A 21,988-nucleotide genomic window follows, 5' to 3' on the forward strand; every position below is an offset into this window, starting at 1 on the left:
GACCATCAAATGAATTTTAAAAATTATCCGACAATGGCTGCAAAATGATAATGAACCAATTGCACTAACCAGCTATCAGTGCAGGGCAAGAGAGCATATTGGGGCGGGGGGCGGGGGTGCGGGCGGCCTTGTGTTCTAACTGCTCGCTTCCCAGGTTTCAATAACACTGTCAATTGCAGGAAAACCTTGGCTGGTTTTTGTTGCTCGACCTCTAGGCAGCTCCTCCAATAAGTTGGAGAAACTGTGTTGCTTGTTTAGAAACTTCTTTTCCATCAAGTCCCGCCCTGAGTCAGAGCCGGGCAGTCTGGAGGGAACACCGCACAGGCCTGTGGGAATGGTGAGAAAAATCCCAGCATTAGTGGGGTGGCAGAAACAAACCCAGGGCAGGGGTGATCCTGCCGCTCATTGAACAGTTGTCAGACAACCCTCGGGGCTCTCCATTTACTTTTACAAATGGATTTAATGTGTAAGTGTTATTTGGAGAAGAATAATTTCACTAGGCTTAAATGAAATCCCAATATAAAAGATACAGGAACTCACCTATCCGTCCCCAAAAGGGAGGAGGGCTCTGAGTTAATGAGGTCCCTCCTATACTCCTGATCTGTGATACTGCCCTTCACACGCTGTACAAATTTGGCAAGAATTCTTTATTTGCTACCAAACTGACTGAAACACACTAGTAGCCTTAAATTCGAACTTGTGGCCGGGGGAGGGGGGGGGCGGTTTAAGGTCAGGAAAGTGAGTTCTCATCGTGTCTTCATTAACTGGCACCCAAGACTCTTTCCTTGAACCTTGCAGGCCCTTCCTATTTGTGTCCTATTCTGTCTCCTCGACTCCTTCCCACCCCACAAGAAAGAACAGAAGACAAGTCAGAAATAGAGACTGAGAAAAACTATAGAAGAAGTTAGGGATATTTTTCCTCCTCTAGAAGGAACATACATTGCCTTTGGTGCTACTTTCTAAACAGGAAAGAGTACGGGTGAGTCTGAATGCCTGGGAGGAGGGTTCCTCAGAATAATAACCTTTTCTCCCTCCTTTAGCTCCAAGTGGCTAATGAGAAGCAGAGAAAGCAGACTGTTGCTTGTGATGAAGAGGTGGGAGTTGTGGATGTTGGGAAGGTCTGAAAACCTCCAAAACACAAGCAGAGATGAATTAATGCACTTGGCAGAAGGCTGAATAAGTTATAACTTTCCAAAACCATTTTTTATTAAAAAAAAACCTCAACAGTATTTCATGACTTATTAAAGAAGAGATTAAAAATTATGCATGATTTGGTAATTGATGGCTCTATTTTATTGCTTTTAAAAATCAGATTGCAATAATCTCTATCAGAAAGTGCATTTACTGGTGACAGAATGCAAACTAAAAAGCCTGCAAAAATCATTCAAGTTCTTGAGTAATGTCAAGAACGTAGTTTAGGAATCATTGAAATCAAAATTAGATGCCTAAAAAGAAAAGAGAGCCTTAAATTGGTTTAGAGGTGTAGGGCTTTTCTCTTATTTCCTCACAAGATCTTAACTCGGAGTTTGTTATCTGGTCTCTTCTTGTCAAGGACACTGGTCTGCTTCCCTCACAGCATCGCAGACAGGACAAAGCGCACGCACTCAGAACTGGCCTTCCACATGAACTTAAGTGGGGAGGGAGGGGAAATAAACAGCGCCTTCCCAGGTTGGGAAGGGGAGGGATCCTTAACCATCAGCTCTGACCCAAAGAGGTTGGATTAGAGGATTCTTCAAGAAAATCCAAAGAAACTATCACTGAGTTTCTCTTTTGCCATTAACAAAACAAACAGGCTCCCCTGCGTTGTTTAATAAACAATGCTAAGTGTTGAACAGTTTTAAAAGCTTCTAAATTTTCCAAATATGCTCTGCTTTTATTGGTGGTTTTATTTTCTTGTCGTCATTTTTCAAATGTATTTGGGGGAGGGGGGTAGGATCCCGAAGTACTGGACAGATTGACAATAAGATGGAGGCCTTTCCTAAATTACATTTTGCATTTTGTTTAAGACCATCTTTACTTAATAGGGATATTTGTAAAAATTAACACCTGCCTTACGTTAGGTTTTGACTGTAAAATACTCATTCACAAATGTTGGAATATCAAGAACTGGATTTAAAAAGCACCTCTTCCGTCTTCAGGATTAGGACGGTCAGGTCCAAAAAGGTAGGGCATAATTGCTACGTTGTGATATTTGTTACTCAAATGACACTACTTTCACACACTTGTCAAAAAGGCAAATCCCGAAAAGACCAGTGAAAAACGAAGTGCTGAAATATTAACTATACAAAGCAGTATAACCCATAGGCCATGATTTTCCTTTTTAGGAAAAGGAGAAATTTACTAAGGTCAATTTGCCCTTAAGGAGTAGGGAGTGGGGGAGGGGGAAAGGGGGGGAGGGAAGGACACGCGTCAAATGTAAAACAAACTGGTGGCATTCAGTCAACAAGGCAGGCGACGCTCCTGAAGTGGTGAGTTGTACAAGTCAGCTGGGTGCGCCAGAGCTTGCCAGAGCCAGGCTGTTCGGCGCTTCTCTGCTTTTTCCTTCAAACCGAGCCCTGCGTCGTCGCAGGGATACAATGGGGAAGGGGGATTTTCGATGTGGGAATCGTCAGGTAGGAAAGGAAACCAGATCCGCCACAAAAGGCTGCAATTAAAGTCTTAAGAGCGACCCATCTGTTGTGGGACGCCCCCTTCCCCTCGCAAAGCCTTCCAGCGCCCTTTGTCTGAGCAGGGAAGAAGAGAGACAGGATCTGTGGCCCCAAGAGCAAATGGAAGGAACATTTCCAGCCTGGGCGCACCCTGGTGACTGCGCCCGGGCCTGGAACCGCTCCGAAGTGCTCCGAAGGTGTGGCCCCGGCCCCGGCCCCGGCCCCGGCCCCCGTGCTCTGCGCTCGCCTCTCTCTGCACTTCTCTACCGCTGCTTCGATCCAACTAGCCCGAAGCCACCCCGAGACCGGACAGGGGGCACTTCTAGGCCTAGTCGCTAAGGCCCCTCGCATCCCCCACCTGGCCCTTTGGCTGCCTTCAACTTGCAACAAGATTCAAGCCTCTCCCTTCTTTTCCTCGGCAATTGGATTTCCCCAACACCCTCCCAGATGCTCGGCTTCGGTCCTGGGCATCAGGCACGGTCCCAGCCCAGGCCCTCTCGGTTCTCCGGACACAGGCGAGGCCGGCCCTCCCGAAAAGCTAGGGTGAGTGGCCCCTGGCAAACGCTAGGCAGCGAGACAGGGAAGAGGTAATGTTTTCAGGTCAATTTCCTGAGACTTCGCATTTGTTGGTGGAATTGGTCAGCAGCTCAACAATCCCTGGTTCTAGTGGGCTTGCATCATCCTCCCAAAAGGCGCACCCGACCCCAATCCGTTCTACCCTCGGGGATAACTCACCGGGTAGGTAGCACCCTGGGCTGCTGCGGACCGCCACCGGCAGGGGCGTGCAGATCGCAAGGCCCTCGCTGGCATCTCTGCGCTCCTCCGCCGCCTCCCGGCGCGGGCTCGCGGCCGCTGCGTTCTCCCCGTGCAGCCCCCCAGTGCACGCCCGGCCCCGGCACAGCTGACCTCAGTGTTGACCTCCGCACGATCGCCGGCTCGCAAAGGGGAGGGACCAGCAGGGCGCGCGCCGCTGTTCCCAGCGCGCTCCGGGCCCGCGCCTGCCTGGGCGGCGAGAACCCGCGCCGCTGGAGGAGTCGCAGACGCTGGAGTCTTCCAGAAACACTCCTTACACTCCACCGCTCCTCCCTGGAAGTTTGGTCCCGGGCGCCACGCCCGGAGGCCGCCTGGACGCGGCGCGGCGCCCGAGCAAGGTCTCCGCGCGCTCCGGGAGGCGCCAGCGAGGTTGCAGCCGGAACTCGCGCGCCGGCGGGTCGCTGGGCTCGCCGCCCTGCGGTGCTCACACCGCCCCGCCGCCGCCCGCGCTGCTTCCGAGAGGCCTGCGGACACCTGCAATCGGGAGGTTGGGGGAGGAAATCAATAAGTTGTTTCCCTTCTCCACTCAACATTCAGAATTGAAAATGCTCCGAGGGAGCTCTAGTGAGTGCAGGTACTTAAACAAACAAACAAACAAACAAAATGCTCTTTCCGGGCTCTCAGTGGAAACGCAGGAAAGCGCACGCGTGTGTTTGTGTGTAGCGGGGGTGGGATCCGGCCCTAACTGAGGTTTCTTTTGGTGTGACACGCGCTTATTCTTTGCAACTCCTCTTCAACTTTGTGGATGCGGCGTGCGTCACGGCATCGCACTCACAAAGCCACAAACACCTAACAAGTCTCCCAAGGCCTTTAATTCTCAGGGGCGATTGGGGAGGCCAGTTACCTGCTGGCGTCTTCCTAGTGGTCCAGACTCCGTTTGGCCACAGGGATTCCGGGGTGCCGGAAGCACTCGGCCCCGCGCCCTAGAGCAAGGAAGAGCAGCTGCGGAGGAGACGGCGCGGCTCGGACCCGGGACCAGCTCCGGCCCCGCGGAACCACGCGGGGAAAGCTGGGGTTTCGCTGCCGGAGGCTTCCTGGCTGCCGCTTTCTGGAGCTTGGAATTTGATAAATATAGCCTGGCGTTTGCCCTCGAATTAGACTCCGCTTCCTTATTTAGCCCTTGCACAATGATTTTAGATGATGTCACTTAGAGCTAAACGAGAAAATTGATCTCAGATTTGCTTGGCCTCTAAAGCTTGGTTAAGCAGATTGAGAATTAAAAAGACAGAGGAAAACAGCGAAGGGGTGAGGGTGGGGTGGGGGTGGAGGGGAGCGCTGTGTGCGCGGAGGGGAGGGCGCGCGGCGCGGTGGCGAGCGCCCCCGCCTCCTCTGGGCGGGGGAACGTCCCTCGCCAATGAAAAGTAGTCGCCGACTGCAGAGAAAAAAAGTTTTCCTGTTGACTGTTGGAAGCGAATTGAGCAATTATCTAGTTTACCTTCTCCTCTTGGAAGTTAACGATTGGCGAGATCTTGGCTGCGCTATTGACACAACACTTTCTATTGATAGAAATAAGTAGTGATTGTCCCTGAGTCATTGGTGCGCCAAGAACTCTGCGATGGGATGGCGGGAGTCCATTGGGCTGGGCAGGCAGGTTCGGCTGGTGATGCTGGGGAGGAGGAGGAGGAGGCTGCCGGCGGTGATCGCGCCCGTCCCCCTCTCCGCAGGGCTGTGACAAGCAGAGAACAAGGCAACGACGGCGCAGCCCGGCCTCGGCTGGCGGACGCGGGCGGCTCAGACATGGACGGGGGCTGCCACAACGCGACTGCCAAAATGTTAGCGACTGCTCCGGCCCGGGGCAACGTGATGAGCGCCTCCAAGCCCTTGGCTTTCTCCATCGAGCGGATCATGGCGCGCACCCCGGAGCCCAAGGCCCTGCCGGTCCCCCACTTCCTGCAGGGAGCCGTGCCCAAGGGGGACTCCAAGCACTCTCTGCATCTTAACTCGTCGATCCCTTGCATGATCCCCTTCGTGCCCGTGGCGTACGACACGAGCCCCAAGACTGGACTGACAGGCTCGGAGCCACGGAAGGCGAGTCTGGAGCCTCCGGCCGCGGGGTCGGCAGCGGCGCCCGCGGCGCCCGCGTTCAGCTGCAGCGACCTGCTGAACTGCGCCCTGGGTCTCAAGGGCGACCTGGCCCGCGACGCCCTGCCTCTGCCGCAGTACAAGCTGGTGAGGCCGCGGGTGGTCAACCATTCCTCCTTCCACGCCATGGGAGCCCTGTGCTACCTGAACCGCGGGGACGGCCCGTGCCACCCGGCGGCGGGCGTCAACATCCACCCGGTGGCCTCCTACTTCCTCAGCTCCCCTTTGCACCCGCAGCCAAAAACGTATTTAGCCGAAAGGAATAAACTGGCGGTCCCGGCCGCGGAGAAGTACCCCTCGGGAGTCGCTTTCAAAGACTTGTCCCAGGTGCAGCTGCAGCATTACATGAAAGAAAGCGCCCAGCTGCTGTCGGAAAAAATCGCGTTCAAAACCTCCGACTTCAGCCGAGGCTCTCCGAACACCAAACCCAAAGTCTTCACGTGCGAAGTGTGTGGAAAGGCAAGTACTACGAAGAAAGGCGTCCTCCTTCCTCCCCCCCCCCCTTCCTTCCTTCCTCTTAAAATTTATTTCGTAATTATATGTATACAGTTGTGATAAGGTCATCTCCTCCCTCTGCCCGATTTTATTCCCCAGTTCGTGCGTGTTGGACTAACCTGTTCTGCATGTGTTTACCTTTAAGGTCTTTAACGCTCACTATAACTTAACCCGCCACATGCCGGTGCACACGGGAGCCAGACCCTTCGTGTGCAAAGTGTGCGGAAAGGGGTTCCGGCAAGCCAGCACGCTGTGCAGGCACAAGATCATCCACACCCAGGTATGTTCACCTGCCTGCGTTCCGCCTGGTGTACTCCGGAGCGGCTGGTAGAAAGCGGCCGGTGAGCTCGGATACTTCACGGCGAGGTTTGTTTCAAACGGGCCCGCTGGTCACGGGAGGTGCCGAGCCTGGATCGCTTGCCTTTGTTCTTCTTCAAAGCGCCAGGGAGAGCATGCCCGGGTCTCTGAGTTTACAGGACTGCACTTAATACCAAAACACCTTAACTTCTTTGCTCTTCCTCCCTCCCGTGTAGGAAAAGCCTCACAAATGTAACCAGTGTGGCAAAGCATTTAATAGAAGCTCCACTTTGAACACGCATACCCGGATACACGCAGGCTACAAACCGTTCATATGTGAATTCTGTGGCAAAGGATTTCACCAAAAAGGTATCAGATCACGGAGAGGTCTTCACGGTAGTCTTACCCCAAACCCCAGTGGTTTGGGGATGTTTTAGAAAAGTGATTTTTTAAAGCGCAGCTGGTTAACTGGTTTATATGTGTTGCCTTCCCAGCCTCCTACCTGGAAGTCGGGTTAGTCAGAGAAAGGAAGGCTGCATCTACCAAGGGGGTATTTTTCCTAACTACTTGCTCTCATCCTAGATAATTGGATTAATAAACACAATGAAAGGTGGAGGGAAGGGCCTCCTTGCTGCTGTTTATAAATAAACGCGGGGAAAGAAGTGCAGGCGCCGCGGAGCCCTGCGCTGGCTGGGGGCTGTCCGAGCTGCGGCGGCTCTGCCTCCAGCCCTCTTTCCACCCCTCCGCGCCCTCCGGTTCCAGCCCTCTTTTCAAACCCGCCTTCCCGTCATTTGTTGTTTTTCAGGGAATTACAAAAACCACAAGCTGACCCACAGCGGGGAGAAGCAGTTCAAGTGCAATATCTGCAACAAGGCCTTCCACCAGGTGTACAACCTCACCTTCCACATGCACACCCACAACGACAAGAAGCCCTTCACCTGCCCCACGTGCGGCAAGGGCTTCTGCAGGAACTTTGACCTCAAGAAGCACGTCCGCAAGCTGCACGACAGCGGCCTGGGGCTGGCCCGCACGGCGGCCTGGGAGCCCGGGGCGGACGCGCAGCCCGCGGCGCAGCAGCCCACTCCCGCCACGCCGCTGCCGCCGCTGCCGGCGCAGCTGCCGCCCCCTGGGCCTCTGCAGCCCGGGCTCCATCCGAGCCACCAGTGATCAAGGCCAAAGTCCCTTCCCAGTTCAACCCAGCTCCCCGACGCTGAGGCGGGCGGCGGCAGAGTGCAGCTGGACCTCCAGATCCGAGCTGGTCCGCAGACCCCAGGGCATGCTGGGCCCCACACATTGGCGCCGACCAGAAAGAAGCCTCGGCATTGCTCAGCCTTTGCCTCTTGCATGCACCTGATACATGTCTCTGTGTATTATAGTCTCTACCATAGGCACTGACAAGTATGAACAAATGGAGGGGGGGGGGTTGTTTTTCTGATTGTTTTCTAATTTGGAAAGACTTTTCATCTCGGTGGAGAGATGGTGTTTGTTTCGTTTTTTTTTTTAAAAAATTCTGCTGTATTTATTGAGATCTATATTATCCTACCCAGGAATGCTGCACCATTTTAATTTTATTATTGTATATAGTTTCATTGTGCTGATTCTGTGGTCAAATGCCTGCCGATTGTTTATAATCGTTTCCTCTTCCCCTGAAGTAACAAAACACTGTGTGTACGTTACACACACACACACACACACACACACAGATGAGTGTACCTGGAAAGGCCCATTCCGCACTGAACACACACACACACACACACACACACACTTATACATCAGATAAGTATGGTTCATGATGAATGAATTTGAATTTTGCTTTTTATTCTTGCACGTGAAAATGGATTCATTGACTGTTAGAAATAAATACTTGGAATGTGCTTATTTAATCATCAGCTTCAGGGCTCTGTTCGCATTATTCCGCTGGAGATCTCCATCCGCCTCATCCTTCCTCCTTTTTAAAAAGTTCAACTCGGGGATAGTATCACCTGATGCTTGATCTGAACACTTGACCAAAAGCAAGTAATAGTCTCTCCAAATGTTCCCAACTTTGGTAAAGTAATGAAATTTGATCAAGTTCAGAAGATGTGGCCTTTGGTCACAGGCATCGTGCCTTGGTCCTGGGCCATCTGACCAGCTTGCGGTGCTGCGTGGGGCGGGGCGGGGGCACCTCCTGTCGGAGATGCGTGTGGCGGACACCCCAGGGCCGGAAAGCCGCGCCTTGTCAGGGGTCGCTGTTGTTTGCATCCCGAAGGGGCGTACTGACGTGCCCACAGCTGGCAAGGGAGCCGCCGTGTTTTGAGGCGTGTGTATATGTTTATAGATGAATATTCTTCCATCCAAGCAGTGAGCGCGGATGAAAACCAAACTGTGGCGGGTGCCAGGTCCTTGAAACGCTTCAAGTGTTAATCAGCAGCTCCGCTGCGGGTTTGGGCTCTGGTGTTTTCTAACTGCAAGTCTCTCCTGTTCTCCTGCCAAAACAGTGAAACAACTGCTAAAGACTTTAATTAAGAGGGGTAATTAGTTCAGATTTATCAAAGACGGGATGTTATACCATTAGCTGCTCAGGAGACGCTGCCAGACGGGCTCACAGCCCAGCACACACATCCCTCCGCTTTGGGGCCACATCCGGGGGGAGAGCTGGGGGAGCGGGAGGGTCCCCGCCTGGCCACCGCGTCCCCGCCGCCCCTCCAGCCGGCGGGTGGGTCTCTGCCCCTCCCTGGGCCTCGCGCTCCCCGCAGGGGCGAGCCCCGCGGATCCGCACCGCGAGCGCCGGCCCCGGAGGAACCGGGGCGGCCTTCCCGCGCCCGGGGTGGAGCGCCCGGCCGGCGGCCGGAGAGGCGCCGCGAAGGCGTTTAAACGTGCGGTCCCGCCTCGCTTTTGTGTTCCTTGCGGCGGCGCTTAAGGAAATGGGGCTCCCGGAGGGCCGCTCGCGGGGTGAAGGACGGAGAGGGGCGAGGCGACAGTATCCTTGGCAACCAGAGCCTGCATTTCCAGGCGGGGAAGGATGGATGGCTGCAGGGACCCGAAGACCCGAGGGGCTCCCCGGAGGCCCAAGAGGCAGAGGGGTGACAGAGCCCGGGAGGGACGATCGATCGGGCCCCGCGGAACATCGGACCCAAGTCCCACCCGAGCCCCTTCCAGGGTGGGGGTGCCGGAGACCTCCCGCCCGGAGTCGGACGGCAGGGCCCTGGGAAGAGGAAGGTCCCGATTCCACGTGCAGACTTCGGAGGCCAGACTCCCGGGATCTTGCCCCAGGTCGCACGCCTTCCACCCTCCCACGGCCCTGCGGCCCAGCAAGCGTTAGATCGAATCCCTACATGTCTGAGTCCCTCGCCTCCCCACCCCACCTGAGCCGTGTCAGATTGGACTTCGGAGAGATGTGGGTTGTTTTGGAATTCCCCCGTTGGGTGGATTCTGAATCAGAGCGGCTGGCAGAAGTGCCGTCTCTCCCTGAAGATCGCGGACAACAGGAAAATCTTGTCCCAGGCCCTGGCCACATTCCTACACAGCTGCCCAGCCACAGAGGGAGGTGAGGGACATGCCTCCTAGTTTGTGGGTAACCAACCACCTTTGGAGGTGGCTTAGTCGGATCTTGAAAGCATTTGTTCTCCTTGAGTTAATTGAAGGAGGTCAGGGGTTACCATAGGAGGCAGAAAATGGCCTTTGCTTCTTAAACTTATTCTCAGTAATTATTTGAACTTCTTCTCAAAACCCCAGTAGGTAATTCTTCCAGACTTTTAAGGTGGCAGGATTTTACTGGTTATAAACAAAAGGAATATTGTTGAGGAAAATTACTAAGCCATAAAATACTTCCAGTTAGGAAAGAAATAATTGGTCAGTGGGGGAAGGAGAGAGAGAGAGAGAGAGAGAGAGAGAGAGAGAGAGAGAGAGAGAGAGAGAGAGAGAGAGAGAGAGAGAGAGAAGAGAATCTGTTATTGTAATTGGGAATGACTCTGTATAGGTCTAATTTGGTGCAAGTTACAGAAAAGGCAGGCAAAAGGAAGCAAGCAGTTGTCTGTCTGTTTGAGTAGCCTGAAGTGGTGGTGATTAAGTAGGAGAAGCTGCAAATAAATTCTCTAAAATAAGCACTCAAGAGATTACTTGTCAGGAGACAAATTATCAATAAACTTTGATTTATGACAAAGCTGGTAAAGCTTCTGACCATCAAGGAGAATCTCTTTAAGGATAGTCTGACTTTAGAGATGAAGTTGGAGGTGGTAAAAATGGATGAAGAAGGATACTAGCGAATGGGCAATAGATGACTCTACAGTTCTCTGCCATCTGACAAATATTAAAGGGTGATTTTCCCTCCTTCATTACCTAATCTCTGTGTGTATCTGTGTGCTTACATGAGTGTTTATGTTTGTTCAGGAAACAGGTACCCTAGAAGTACAAATAGCAAGTTGGCTGATCCCAGTCCACCTTCTTTTTACTAGAGTTAGCCAGCAAATTCATGTAGTAAGGTAGAGTGGCCAGTGTTCACATCACCTGCAGGGAGCAATGATTTACCTTCAACTCTCTTTATCGGAATTAACTTTTTCTACAGGGAAAGGTGGCCTGTGGGGCTATAGGGACCAATTTTAGAAATCTCCTAATCTGGGGCCTTATGTTTTGTTCAGTTTTGAAAATCAGAATAGAGAACAGAATTAATAATGTAAATAGTTCATTCCCTACCAATTTTATTTTAATACAGAACCTTAATCCTGACTTCTAGTAACTTCATCCCAAAGGATATACTTTGTTCAGAATTTCAAAATTTTAATTTGAGAACAAGTTATTGTGCAATATTAAGACTAAGGTGTTAATTTCTCAGCATTACTTAGGGGCTTCATCAAAGTACTTGTTAGTAAAGTTCGAAGCTTGGTGAGTTTCTTTTTAAAAAAAATATTTTTATTGATTTCAGAGAGGAAGGAAAAGGGAAAGATAGAAACATCAATGATGAGAGAGAATCATTGATCGGCTGCCTTCTGCACAACCCACAATGGAATCAAGCCCACAACCCAGGCATGTGCCCTTGGCCGGAATTGAACCTGGGTTCAGTCCGCAGGCTGACACTCTATCCACTGAGCAAAACCAGCTGGGGCACTTGGTGAGTTTCTTATCAAGCTTTGCTCTTTTCCAAATGAATCCCTCAGACACAATGGAGTCATAATTCCCAGTTATAATACACCCTGCTTGATAGATACCCTTTATATAAGTGCAGTTAGCAATAACAGAAATCATCATTTATTATATTTGGTGATGACTCAAAGCATGGACTAAATTATAATTCTGAAGGGTCTATTTTGTCTTTGTAAAGTACTCATCCCAAAATATACAAGATACAATATGAAATAGAAATTATCTTAAATTCAAAATTAGGAAAGAAACAAAAATTTTATCACTTTATAAATCCTTGTACTGGGTAAATCTTTGTTTAATTATAAACATGAAGTTTACAATTTTAAAGGATCATGACTTACTCTCTTACCAAATAGTGCATTTTTTTTAAAGCATGAAAATGCAAGACAAACCTAAATGTTAATGGATAAAAATGGGAAGTTGTTGACTGGTCCTCCCAAAATTTTTGAACCAGATAAGGCATTGTCTTTTTGCTATGATTTGGCTGAAACCATAGATTACTTTCACACTAGAAATTATATGTTTTCATCCAGTTAATTAAAAACAAAAAAACTAACCATATTTGGAAGTAGAAGATATCTTATTATAAATTTGATTGTTTCTAGAAATCAAGGCATATGTCCATTCCAACTCCAGAGCAGATGAACTAAAAACAAAGATATATTCATTAACACACTGGTCATTTGTGTACTCTTGGTGATGAAACACGTGCCAGTTCAAGCCAGTTCAAGTGAAGGGTTATCTCACTTCAGACAATAGAGAAGAAGAGAAGAGGAAGCCTGGTGTTTAAATGACCTTGATGGAAAAATCTACCTCTGTTATTATGTTTTTCTGTTTGCATTGTGACATGTTGCCCGCAATAAACTTTGAGGAAAAGTCAAAATCCATCATGCACTTGAATGGGCACAAAGTTATCACAAATAATCGTGTACTTTCTGGTCAAGTTTGAGGTGACATTGGTGTCAAATGAAATCATCTTGCTATTGGTCTTATGGAGATTAAGTTACTAAATAAAGATGAAATAGAATTCTGTCAATAGAAGTCTCCAGGGTTAATATTTTGCTGTCAAACGGACAAATGTTTGCTCATGGGTACAAAGGTGTGGGCGTGGGGAGAGAAAGCATCACGGATCGGTTTCTAACTGGAGCTAGAAATATCTCAAAAACGAATACATGTATCTGTTTGATTTAACTCTTCTTGATAACAATAATATAGTTTTGTGTGTTTGTGTAAGAAATCTAAAAGTTTAGAGTAGACCAATGCAGAACCCTCTAATCACAGGAACAGATATGTCTTTTGATGATTCACCATAGAAATGCAATTTGCCAGTTAAATGTGAGCCAAATCTGAAATAGGTGAAACATTCCACAGATGCAAATTGTTTACACAAATCTCTGAATAAGATTTGCATTTTAAAAATTTCAGCAGAAACCAAAGTTTGAAACAAACCTCTACAGGACAAGCAACCCAGTTTCCTTGACAATTAATAGTAAAGGAAAGAGGGAGAGCAGGAGAGGGCGAGGGTGAGAAGCAATGAGAGGGAGAGAGGAAGGGAGTACTGGACAGGGAGAACAAGAAAACCTATCAGCTAAAAGGGGTTTTCAAAACAGAATGACCAATTGCTATGTGTGAATCTTATTTCACCCCAAGTCAATCAAATAAACTACAAAAATAACAAGTTATCTGAGTCTTAGAAATTTGAACACTGACTGGGTGTTTGATAAAATTATTGATTTTTGAGAGAGACGAAGGGCGAGGGAAGAAGAGATACACTGATGGGCTGCCCCCTGCACATCCTCTACCTGGGCATGTGCCCTGACCCGAATTGAACTGGCAACCTTTTGGTGCCTGGGGTAACACCAACCAATTGTGCCACACCTGCCAGGGCAGTAATTGCATTTTTTTTACATCATTCTTTTTAGTCTTATTCCAGGACTAATATAATCACAATATAAAGCTTCCAACACTTGGTAGAAATGTTAAAAAAAATGAAGTTCAACTTTGAAAATAATTATTAATCAATGAGGACCGGCTCTTTTAAAAATCCCTATAATTGGAGATAAAATTACACTCACGAAGCTTACAATTTAATTAGCTATGAGGAAGAACTTCTGGATTGTGAAAAATTATTCTACTTTTAAATGGTCAGGGAAGTTATACAGTCTCAATTCCTAAGGTAGAAGATGGAATACCATGTGATTTGGTTGGTTGGGTACTTTTTTAACTCTGAGACAATTTAATCTTGTCATTTACATAATCAAAATATTTAATGTGATATATAAAGTTATAAAAGTAGTATTATGAAGAAGTAGGATGAGAATTAGAATAGAAGTCAGGACAATTCTCAATCTCACACAAATGGGCAGAAAATGCTGCATGATGTTGGATAATCATGGTGCATCTTCATACATATTTATACGGTAGAGATTACACACACACACACGTATACTGTATATATTGCTGTTCAATGAAGCACAAATGTTTTATAATAGAGTGAATTTAAATATAATATGAGAAATCAGGTTTTAAATATATAAGCTATTTCAGACTTTATCCCAGAACCTATAGGAATTCTGGAATGGAAACTTGAGAGAAAAATTTGAAAAATATGAAAGGTAATTCAATCAGACAATCAAAATGTATTGTGTGTCTACAATGAGACAAATCTTGCACCAAATGCTATGGAAATAGGAATAAAATAAAGAGACATTGTTCATGCTTTGATGAATCTCAGTCATAATATATATAATTAGAAATAACTAATCAATAATTATAATGGAAGAGTGGTGAGAGTCTCTCAAAGAAGGATCTAATGAATCTTGGCGTGGGAGAGGTGATATTTGGGAAGGCTTTCCTGAGAAAGTGATTTTAATGGGAGTATTTTTTTTTTTTTTTACCACTTTCTGTATTTTCCTTGTCTATAAGCCACTCTCGTTCAAAAAGAGATTTAAATGTTAGGGAAGAGAGGAAAATATAATTCTAGAACAAAGAAGATTATGATTCTACTTTGACTCTCAGTTGACCTTTATTTTTTATGCATATTTTTATTGTTGATATTATTACAGATGTCTCCCATTTACCCCCTTTTACCTCTGTCCTCCCCACCCCGACCCCCACCCCAGGTTATCAACATCCTATTGCCTGTGTCCATGGGCTATGCATATAAGTATATAATATGCATATATACTTTGGTTTATCTCCTCTCACTCCCCTCCCTCAAGCCCACATCAAGGTATGTCAATCCATTCTATGCCTCAATGATTTGGGTCTTATTTTATTGGTCAATTCATTTCACAAAAAAGTGAAATCATGTGATATTTGTCTTTCTCAGATTGGCATTTTCACTTAGTATAATATTCTCCAGGTCCATCCATGCTGTCCCAAAGAGTAAGAGATCCCTCTTTTTAACAGCTGCATAGTATTCCATTGTGTAAATGTCCCACAGCATTTTTTTATCCTTCATCAACTGATGAGCACTTTGGCTGTTTCCAAATCTTAGCTATTGTAAATAATGCTACTATAAACATAGGCATGTGTATATTATTTATGATTGATGTTTCAGGATTTTTAGAATGTATTTCCAGAAGTGGTATTGCTGGGTGAAATGGAAGTTCCATTTTTAATATTTTGAGGAAACTCAATACTCTTTTCCATAGTGGCTGCACCAATCTGCATTCCCACCAGCAACGAACAAGTGTTCCATTTTCCCCACATTCTTGCCAGCACTTGTTTGTTGTTTTTTTTTTTTCATGATTGCCATTCTGACAGGTGTGAGGTGATAGCTCATTGTGGTTTTAATTTGCATCTCTCTGATGATTAGTGAATTTGAGCATTTTTTTTCATATGTCTGTTGGCCATTTGTATGTCCTCTTTGGATAAATGTCTATTCAGGTCTTCTGCCCATCTTTTAATTGGATTATTTGTCTTACTTTTGTTGAGTTGTATGAGTGCTTTATATATTTTGGAAATTAACCCCTTATCAGATGTATCACTGGCAAATAGGTTCTATCATACAGTGGGTGCCCTTTTCATTTTGATGGTTGTTTCTTTTGCTGTGCAGAAGCTTTTTATTTTGATGTAGTCCCATTATTTTATCCTTTATTCCCTTTGCTCTACAAGATGTATCAGCAAACGTTATACTATGTGAAATGTCTGAGATTCTACTGCCTATGTTTTTTTCTAAGATTTTTATGGTTTCATGCCTTACATTTAAGTCTTTTATCCATTTTAAGTTTATTCTTGTGTATGGTATAAATTAGTGGTGTAGTTTCATCTTTTTGCATGTGTCTGTCCAGTTTTTTCAACACCATTTGTTGCAGAGGCTGTCTTTACTCCATTGTATGTTCTTGTCTCCTTTGTCAAATATTAATTGAGTGCAATGGTGTAGGTCAATTTCTGGGGTTTCTGTTCTATTCCATTGATATATAGGCCTGTTCCTGTGCCAGTGCCAGGCTATTTTGGTTATAATAGCTTTGTAATATAGTTTGATATTCAGTATTGTAATCCGTCCTACTTCGTTCTTCTTCCTCAAGATGGCTGCAGCTTTTTGGGGTCTTTTATGGTTCCATATAAATTTTTGGATTATTTGTTCTAGTTCTATGAAGTATGCCATTGGTGTTTTAATAGGGATTGCATGAATCTATAGATTGCTTTGGGTAGTATAGACATTTTAATGATGTTAATTCTTCCAATCCAGGAACATTGTATTTGTTTCCATTTTTTGGTATCTTCCTCTATTTCTTTCTTCAATGTCCTATAATTTTCCAAGTACAGATCTTTTACCTCTTTGGTTAAGTTTATTCCTAGGTATCTTATTTTTTGTTTTTGCAATGTGGAGAGGGTTCAGGCATCTGGAGAAGGGCTGCATGTAAATGAATACTAGACATGAAATATAAATTTGGAAGGCATGAGGGAAAACCAGGTGGAAACTTAGCTCTAGTGACTAAGCTCTTCGAATCTCTGGACCCACGGCTTTTTATTCACACATTTTTCCCTTTAGCACAGCAAATATACATATCAAAGGTAAGGTTTGGTAATCAGGAAATGGTTATCAGGTTAGGGGAAATTCCTTCAGCTATTCTGCCAGCAGGTGATAATATGCAGATTTTCAGCCCTGCTGAATATGTCCATTCAACCTTTTGAGGACTTCTCCCGTTTATTATGACCTGCTGAACTTAGCCTCCAGCAGCAATGGTAAATGGGAATTTTTTTTAGTTTCTCTTTTGGAGAGTTTATTATTAGTGTATTAAAATGTCATCAATTTCAGGATGTTGATTTTGTATCCTGCAACCTTGCCAGATTCATTTATTAAAGTCAAGTAGTTTCCTGATGGAGTCTTTAGTGTTTTCTATGTACAATATCTTGTCATCTGAGAATAATGACAGTTTTACGTCCTCCTTTCCAATTTGGAAGTACTATGTTGAATAAGAGTGGTGACAGAGGACATCCTTGCTTTGTTTCTGTTCTTAAGGGAAATGCTTTTAGTTTTTGCTCATGGAGTATTATGTTGGTGCCTAGCTGCTGCTGCTCCCCACTGCCTCCTCCCAAGGAGGACTTTGTAAACCCTTCAAGGTGGTGCAGTCTCCAAGCCAGAGGTGAGCTTGGGGAGTGTTGTGGTGGTAGCAGGGGCTCTTTGGCCAGGAGAGCGCCAACCGCCCGCCTCCAGGCTCAGAGCTATAGTACTTTCCCATACACACACACACACACACACACACACACACACACACTCACTCACGCTCACCCACACACTCACCCTCTCACTCTTTCACTCCCTCACACTCTCTCCTTCACTCCAGTCCTGTCGGCTACCTGTTCTGAACTCTCAGTTGACCTTTAGAATTCATGGTGAGACAAATCTTAAAACCTAGGCTTTGTCAAGAGACAAATAATTTTTCTTAATTTCAAAAACCTTATTTATCCCAGCTAGATATCTTGGGGGAGTTTCAAATATTAGTGTAAAACATATAACATATATATAAAATATAACATATATGTAACATATAACATATATAAAAGCTGAGCAACCAAAATGACTGGAACAACTGGAATGACCAAATGACTGGAACAACTGGTCACTATGATATGGTGGGGGTGGGGCTGGCCGGCCAACCTCCCCCTGCTCCTTCCCCCAGCCAGCCCCATCCCCGATCAGGCCCCCCACCCCCCGATTGGAGACGACCCCTCCCTCCAGCAAGCCAGACCCCACCTGTGCTCGAATTTGTGCACCGGGCCTCTAGTATAAATATAATTATTTCTATAACACTCACCTGGTTGGCCTGGACCAAAGATCAGTTGATTTTGGAGAATGACACTTGGATTGTAATACTTAAATGGGGGATGCTTCCAAAGATAGCTGCTATTTTATTGATAGTCTCTTGTCTGGAGTGAATGAACAACACCCCTTGGGCCTGGCATACTGTTGTTTACCCACCAAACAACATCTTTCCTCTGTAATGATGGGGAAAGACTCCCTGAAGCCGTTTGTTTTCATTTGGGAAGGACAGCACTGCTTTCACAGTCTTCCCTCTGAGCTCTGTGATTTCCTGTGCTCTCTGCACAGTCTCAATCGCAGGAAAGGTGACAGCCTCATTGTCCCCCAGGAACTCATGTTGAAACCCTGGATTGATCACATCAGACTGATTGACTTTGTTGTACAGGAAGTTTCAAGTTTATTGGATGCCATCTACTAGATGACACAGGTGTGTCAGAAGTTTAGAGATAAACTCAGTGAAAATTAATAGCCTCTCACTTCAGTGATGCTTTTAGGGCTCTAGTTGTCTAGGGTATGTTGAGATAACATCTTCAAAGTGAAAATGTTGCCTCTCACACCTTCTACCCTAAAAAAAAAAAATCACAGTACATGGTTTTTTATTGTGGAGGATATCATTAAGCTGCTAAATTATTTGTCTATTATGAATTTACTTCTAGATTTCTAGTAATGGGAGGTATAAATAATTTTTTGAGGTAGGTTTAACATGAAGCTTAAAAATCGGGGTATTTCTATTGCATAAGACCTATAGAGTGGCCTAGCAATATGAAATTTATTTGTTTATTTTTAGTTAATCCTCACTCGAGGATATTTTTCCATTGATTTTTAGAGAGAGGGAAAGATAGAGAGAAACATCAATGTGAGAGAACACATCTATTGGTTGCCTTCTGCACGAGACCTGACCAGGGCCCAGGCTGGGAGGAGCCTGCAACCAAGGTATGTGCCCTTGACCAGAATCAAACCTGGGACCCTTTGGTCCGCAGGCTGACGCTCTATCCCCTGAGCCAAACCAGCTAGGGCTATAAAATTTATAATTTTGCCTGAAGAGGGCCACAGAAATCATATAAGCTTCAGTTCTTATAGTGCTGTTGTTTAAACCATTTTGAGTTCTAATTTCTGTTATTTGAAGCTAAAAGCATCTTTAGAAATTAAGAGGAGAAATAGCATTTGTGTTCTTCAGCATCTTCTGACAGAAAACAAACTCCCCCCTCTGTCAGAATGCATCTCAAGTCTGGGACCAGATATCAGCCTCATAGTAGTTATTTTCTGAATCTGAAGGTGAGACCTCCCAGAATCCCAGAGTGGCAGCCTCTCTTCTTGAGAAAGTGAGAGTGGCCCCGTGTAGAAATCAAGATTTCTGAAGACAACCCACCGAACAGGATCTGTACCTGGAACAGAAAAGGAATGGACTGAGTGGAAAGCATGGGGCTCCTAGAACCAATTGCTCACCATTTGGAGCAGAGAACTGTGAGCTGGACCAGGACAGACACAATGAGATAAGGAATCGCCAAGGTCCTGCCTAGGATGCTGCACAGGCACCGTTGCTGCTGATGCGTGAATCCATCACAGCCATGGTTCCTGAGGCTAGTATCTCAGGGCGAAGACTCCCGGGCAGATACACCAAACTGCCCTCTCAGAGGACATGTTCATGTTTACTCCACTCATCTACCTGATCTTCCCCAGATCATAGATTCAAGGCTGATTAAAAAGCCTAACAAAAGATCTAGTCTCTCTTGCCCTGCAGCAACATTCTATACAGGCTGGTTGAGTGGGTTGAAGAGTAGCGTTTAAAGGAGGACCCTGCGATTAATCACATTTTTTTTTCCTACTTGGCTACTGAATGCCCTCTGAATTTATTTGATTTAGCAGGAAACACATTCAGAGAAAGGTTTCCTTAAAGGCTTTAAACAGTATTTTCTTGTTCCAGGAAGAATTTAAAATAGGTTATTAAAAGACATCAATATAATAAGAAAATAAAGTTTAAACTTAGCAGGCGAGAAAATGAAGGCAGGAATGATAAAATCACACCTGAATTGGGTTTATTACACAAAACTGTGCTGCCAGATCTTGTTGGTTTGTTGGCACAGAGACATAAATTTTGTTTTCTGCTTTCAGAAAGCAAACACGGAAATCATCACTGCTGTGAGGGACAGCGCTGAGAGGAAGACTCGCTGGGAAGAAGTGAAACAACACTAGTCGTGAGGCGGAGTGGAAATTTCCATGGAAGGTCTTCCTGGAGAAGACATTGAGAGGATGCAGGGAATTTCATCCTCAAAAATTTCCTTCGAGTAAACACCCAGCTCTTAAAAATTGTTTCATATAGTTTTGCTCAGCTATTCGCAAAATATCAAAGTACAATGTAATAAAAATAATAGATAAGGGGCTTAGCAGTTTGATTCAGGAATACAATTCTCCGAGAGAGAGAGAGAGAGAGAGAGAGAGAGGGATTCTACAGGTATAGGTAAACTGTATTTCTGACATTTTTTATGAATATTGTGTTTCCCCTAATGGATGTTTAAAAAACTTTGAGCATCAATGAGTTAAGGTAACATAACATGTAATATACAGTATATTGCTAATTAAACCAATGAACAGTATTTGAAAAAATCAATAGAGATGGAGGATAGAATTAAAATGTTATTATGAAAATTGAGGAATCAGATTAGATAGTGAGCCGGAATAGATTGGTACATGACAATAGCATAGAGGAGGTCTGAGAGATCACTTTATATGGGCCAGCATCCCTGTAAGATGTAATTTTGACCTTGCCTTTATCTATAATGAGTCATCAAAATCTCATTTTTTGCCTCAGCTGGTTTGGTTCAGTGGATAGAGCATCTATCTGCGGACTGAAGGGTCCCAGGTTCAATTCTGGCCAAGGGCACATGACGGAGTTGCCAGCTCAATCCCCAGTAGAGGGCGTGTAGGAGGCAGCCTATCAATGACTCTCTCTCATCATTGATGTTTCTAGCTCTCTCTCTTTCTCCCTTCCTCTCTGAAATAAAATATATATATATATATATATATATATATATATATATATATATATATATATTTTAAATCTAATTTTCTATGTGATAGGGCAGGACTGCAATGAGTTTGGCCTAGAGAAATTTCAAAGCAGTTGTAACTGAATACTCATCTAACCATAAAAAAAAAATCTCAGGTTATCCTGTAATATACAACATTGAGTGATGTAACTTTGTTTATTGGAGAACTTCCCAAGATAAACACTGATGGACCTAGAGAGAATTATGCTAAGCAAAATAAGCCATCCAGAGAAAGATAAGTATCACATGATCTCACTCATATGTGGAATGTAATGAGCAACATAAACTGATGGACAAAAATAGACCCATAGACATAAAAACATCAAACAGATTGTCAAACCTCAGAGGGAAGGCAGGGGATGGGGGGAGGGGGAAGAGATCAACCAATGAACTCATATGCATATATGCATAACCCATAGACATGGACAATAAGGTGGTGAAGACCTGGGGGGAAGGGAGTGGGAGATGTCAATGGGGGAAAAGGGGGACATATGTAATACTTTCTTGTTTGTTTTTTTTTTAATTTCTTTATTGATTAAGGTGTCACATATTTGTCCTCATCCCACCATTCCCATCCCACCCCCCTCCCCACGGATGCCCCAACCCCCTGTTGAACTTAACCATTGGTTAGGCTCATATGCATGTACACAAGTCCTTTGGTTGATCTCTCCCCCCACCCCCCCACCCTCCCCTATCCTCCCTCTGAGGCCCGACAGTCCGATCGATGCCTCCTTGTTTCTGGTTCTGTTCTTGTTCATCAGTCTATGTTGTTCATCATTTCCCCTAGATGAGCGAGATCATGTGTCACTAGAGATATACTTATAAGAACTGAATGTGAGACGAGCAATAATAGTTATGCTGACAGGCAAATGAATCAGTCTGTAGTGAGTTTCTTTCTGGACCAACAGTTCTTTTGAGACCCAATATCAATGTCCACCAGTTCCTTATGTGTACATGTCGGCACTGACCCCTCAGCTCCGGATGGTGGACAAATGGTGGTAATGCAGGTCCGACTCCCCCTGGTTTGGTCTCGGCCGGACCCAGGGGCATGGCTTCACCGGGACTCAGGGGCACGTGGCCTCACCTGGACCCAGGTGCACGCGGCCTCACCCAGACCTGGGACCCAGCCTCACCCGGATCCAGGGGCACACGGCCTCACCCGGACCCGGGATCCAGCTTCACCCAGACCCAGGGGTGCATGGCCTCACCCGGACCCA

At 45.9% G+C, this 21,988-nt stretch overlaps 2 protein-coding genes across 3 annotated transcripts; one reads left to right on the plus strand and one right to left on the minus strand.

Moving 5' to 3' along the window:
* Positions 1 to 147: 147 nt before the first annotated feature.
* Positions 148 to 4,995, minus strand: LOC129151391 (transcription initiation factor TFIID subunit 4-like). Its single transcript, XM_054726054.1, has 4 exons — positions 4,897 to 4,995; positions 4,306 to 4,515; positions 3,384 to 3,935; positions 148 to 326 (listed from the first exon to the last, which is right to left on the minus strand). The coding sequence occupies exons 1-4, from the start codon at positions 4,993 to 4,995 to the stop codon at positions 273 to 275; spliced, it is 915 nt and encodes a 304-aa protein (XP_054582029.1). The 3' UTR covers positions 148 to 272.
* Positions 4,996 to 5,198: 203 nt separating this feature from the next.
* FEZF1 (FEZ family zinc finger 1) lies at positions 5,199 to 7,502 on the plus strand. Of its 2 annotated transcripts, XM_054726529.1 has the most exons (5): positions 5,199 to 5,630; positions 5,781 to 6,002; positions 6,184 to 6,318; positions 6,572 to 6,704; positions 7,141 to 7,502. In XM_054726529.1, exons 1-5 carry the CDS (start codon positions 5,199 to 5,201, stop codon positions 7,500 to 7,502), a joined length of 1,284 nt encoding a protein of 427 aa, XP_054582504.1. The 2 variants fall into 2 exon arrangements, with proteins under 2 accessions (XP_054582504.1, XP_008155813.2); XM_008157591.3 differs by having other exon boundaries at positions 5,199 to 6,002.
* Positions 7,503 to 21,988: the final 14,486 nt, after the last annotated feature.

The sequence above is a fragment of the Eptesicus fuscus genome, chromosome 14 (assembly GCF_027574615.1).
Source record: "Eptesicus fuscus isolate TK198812 chromosome 14, DD_ASM_mEF_20220401, whole genome shotgun sequence".
NCBI classification, from domain to species: Eukaryota; Metazoa; Chordata; class Mammalia; order Chiroptera; family Vespertilionidae; genus Eptesicus; species Eptesicus fuscus.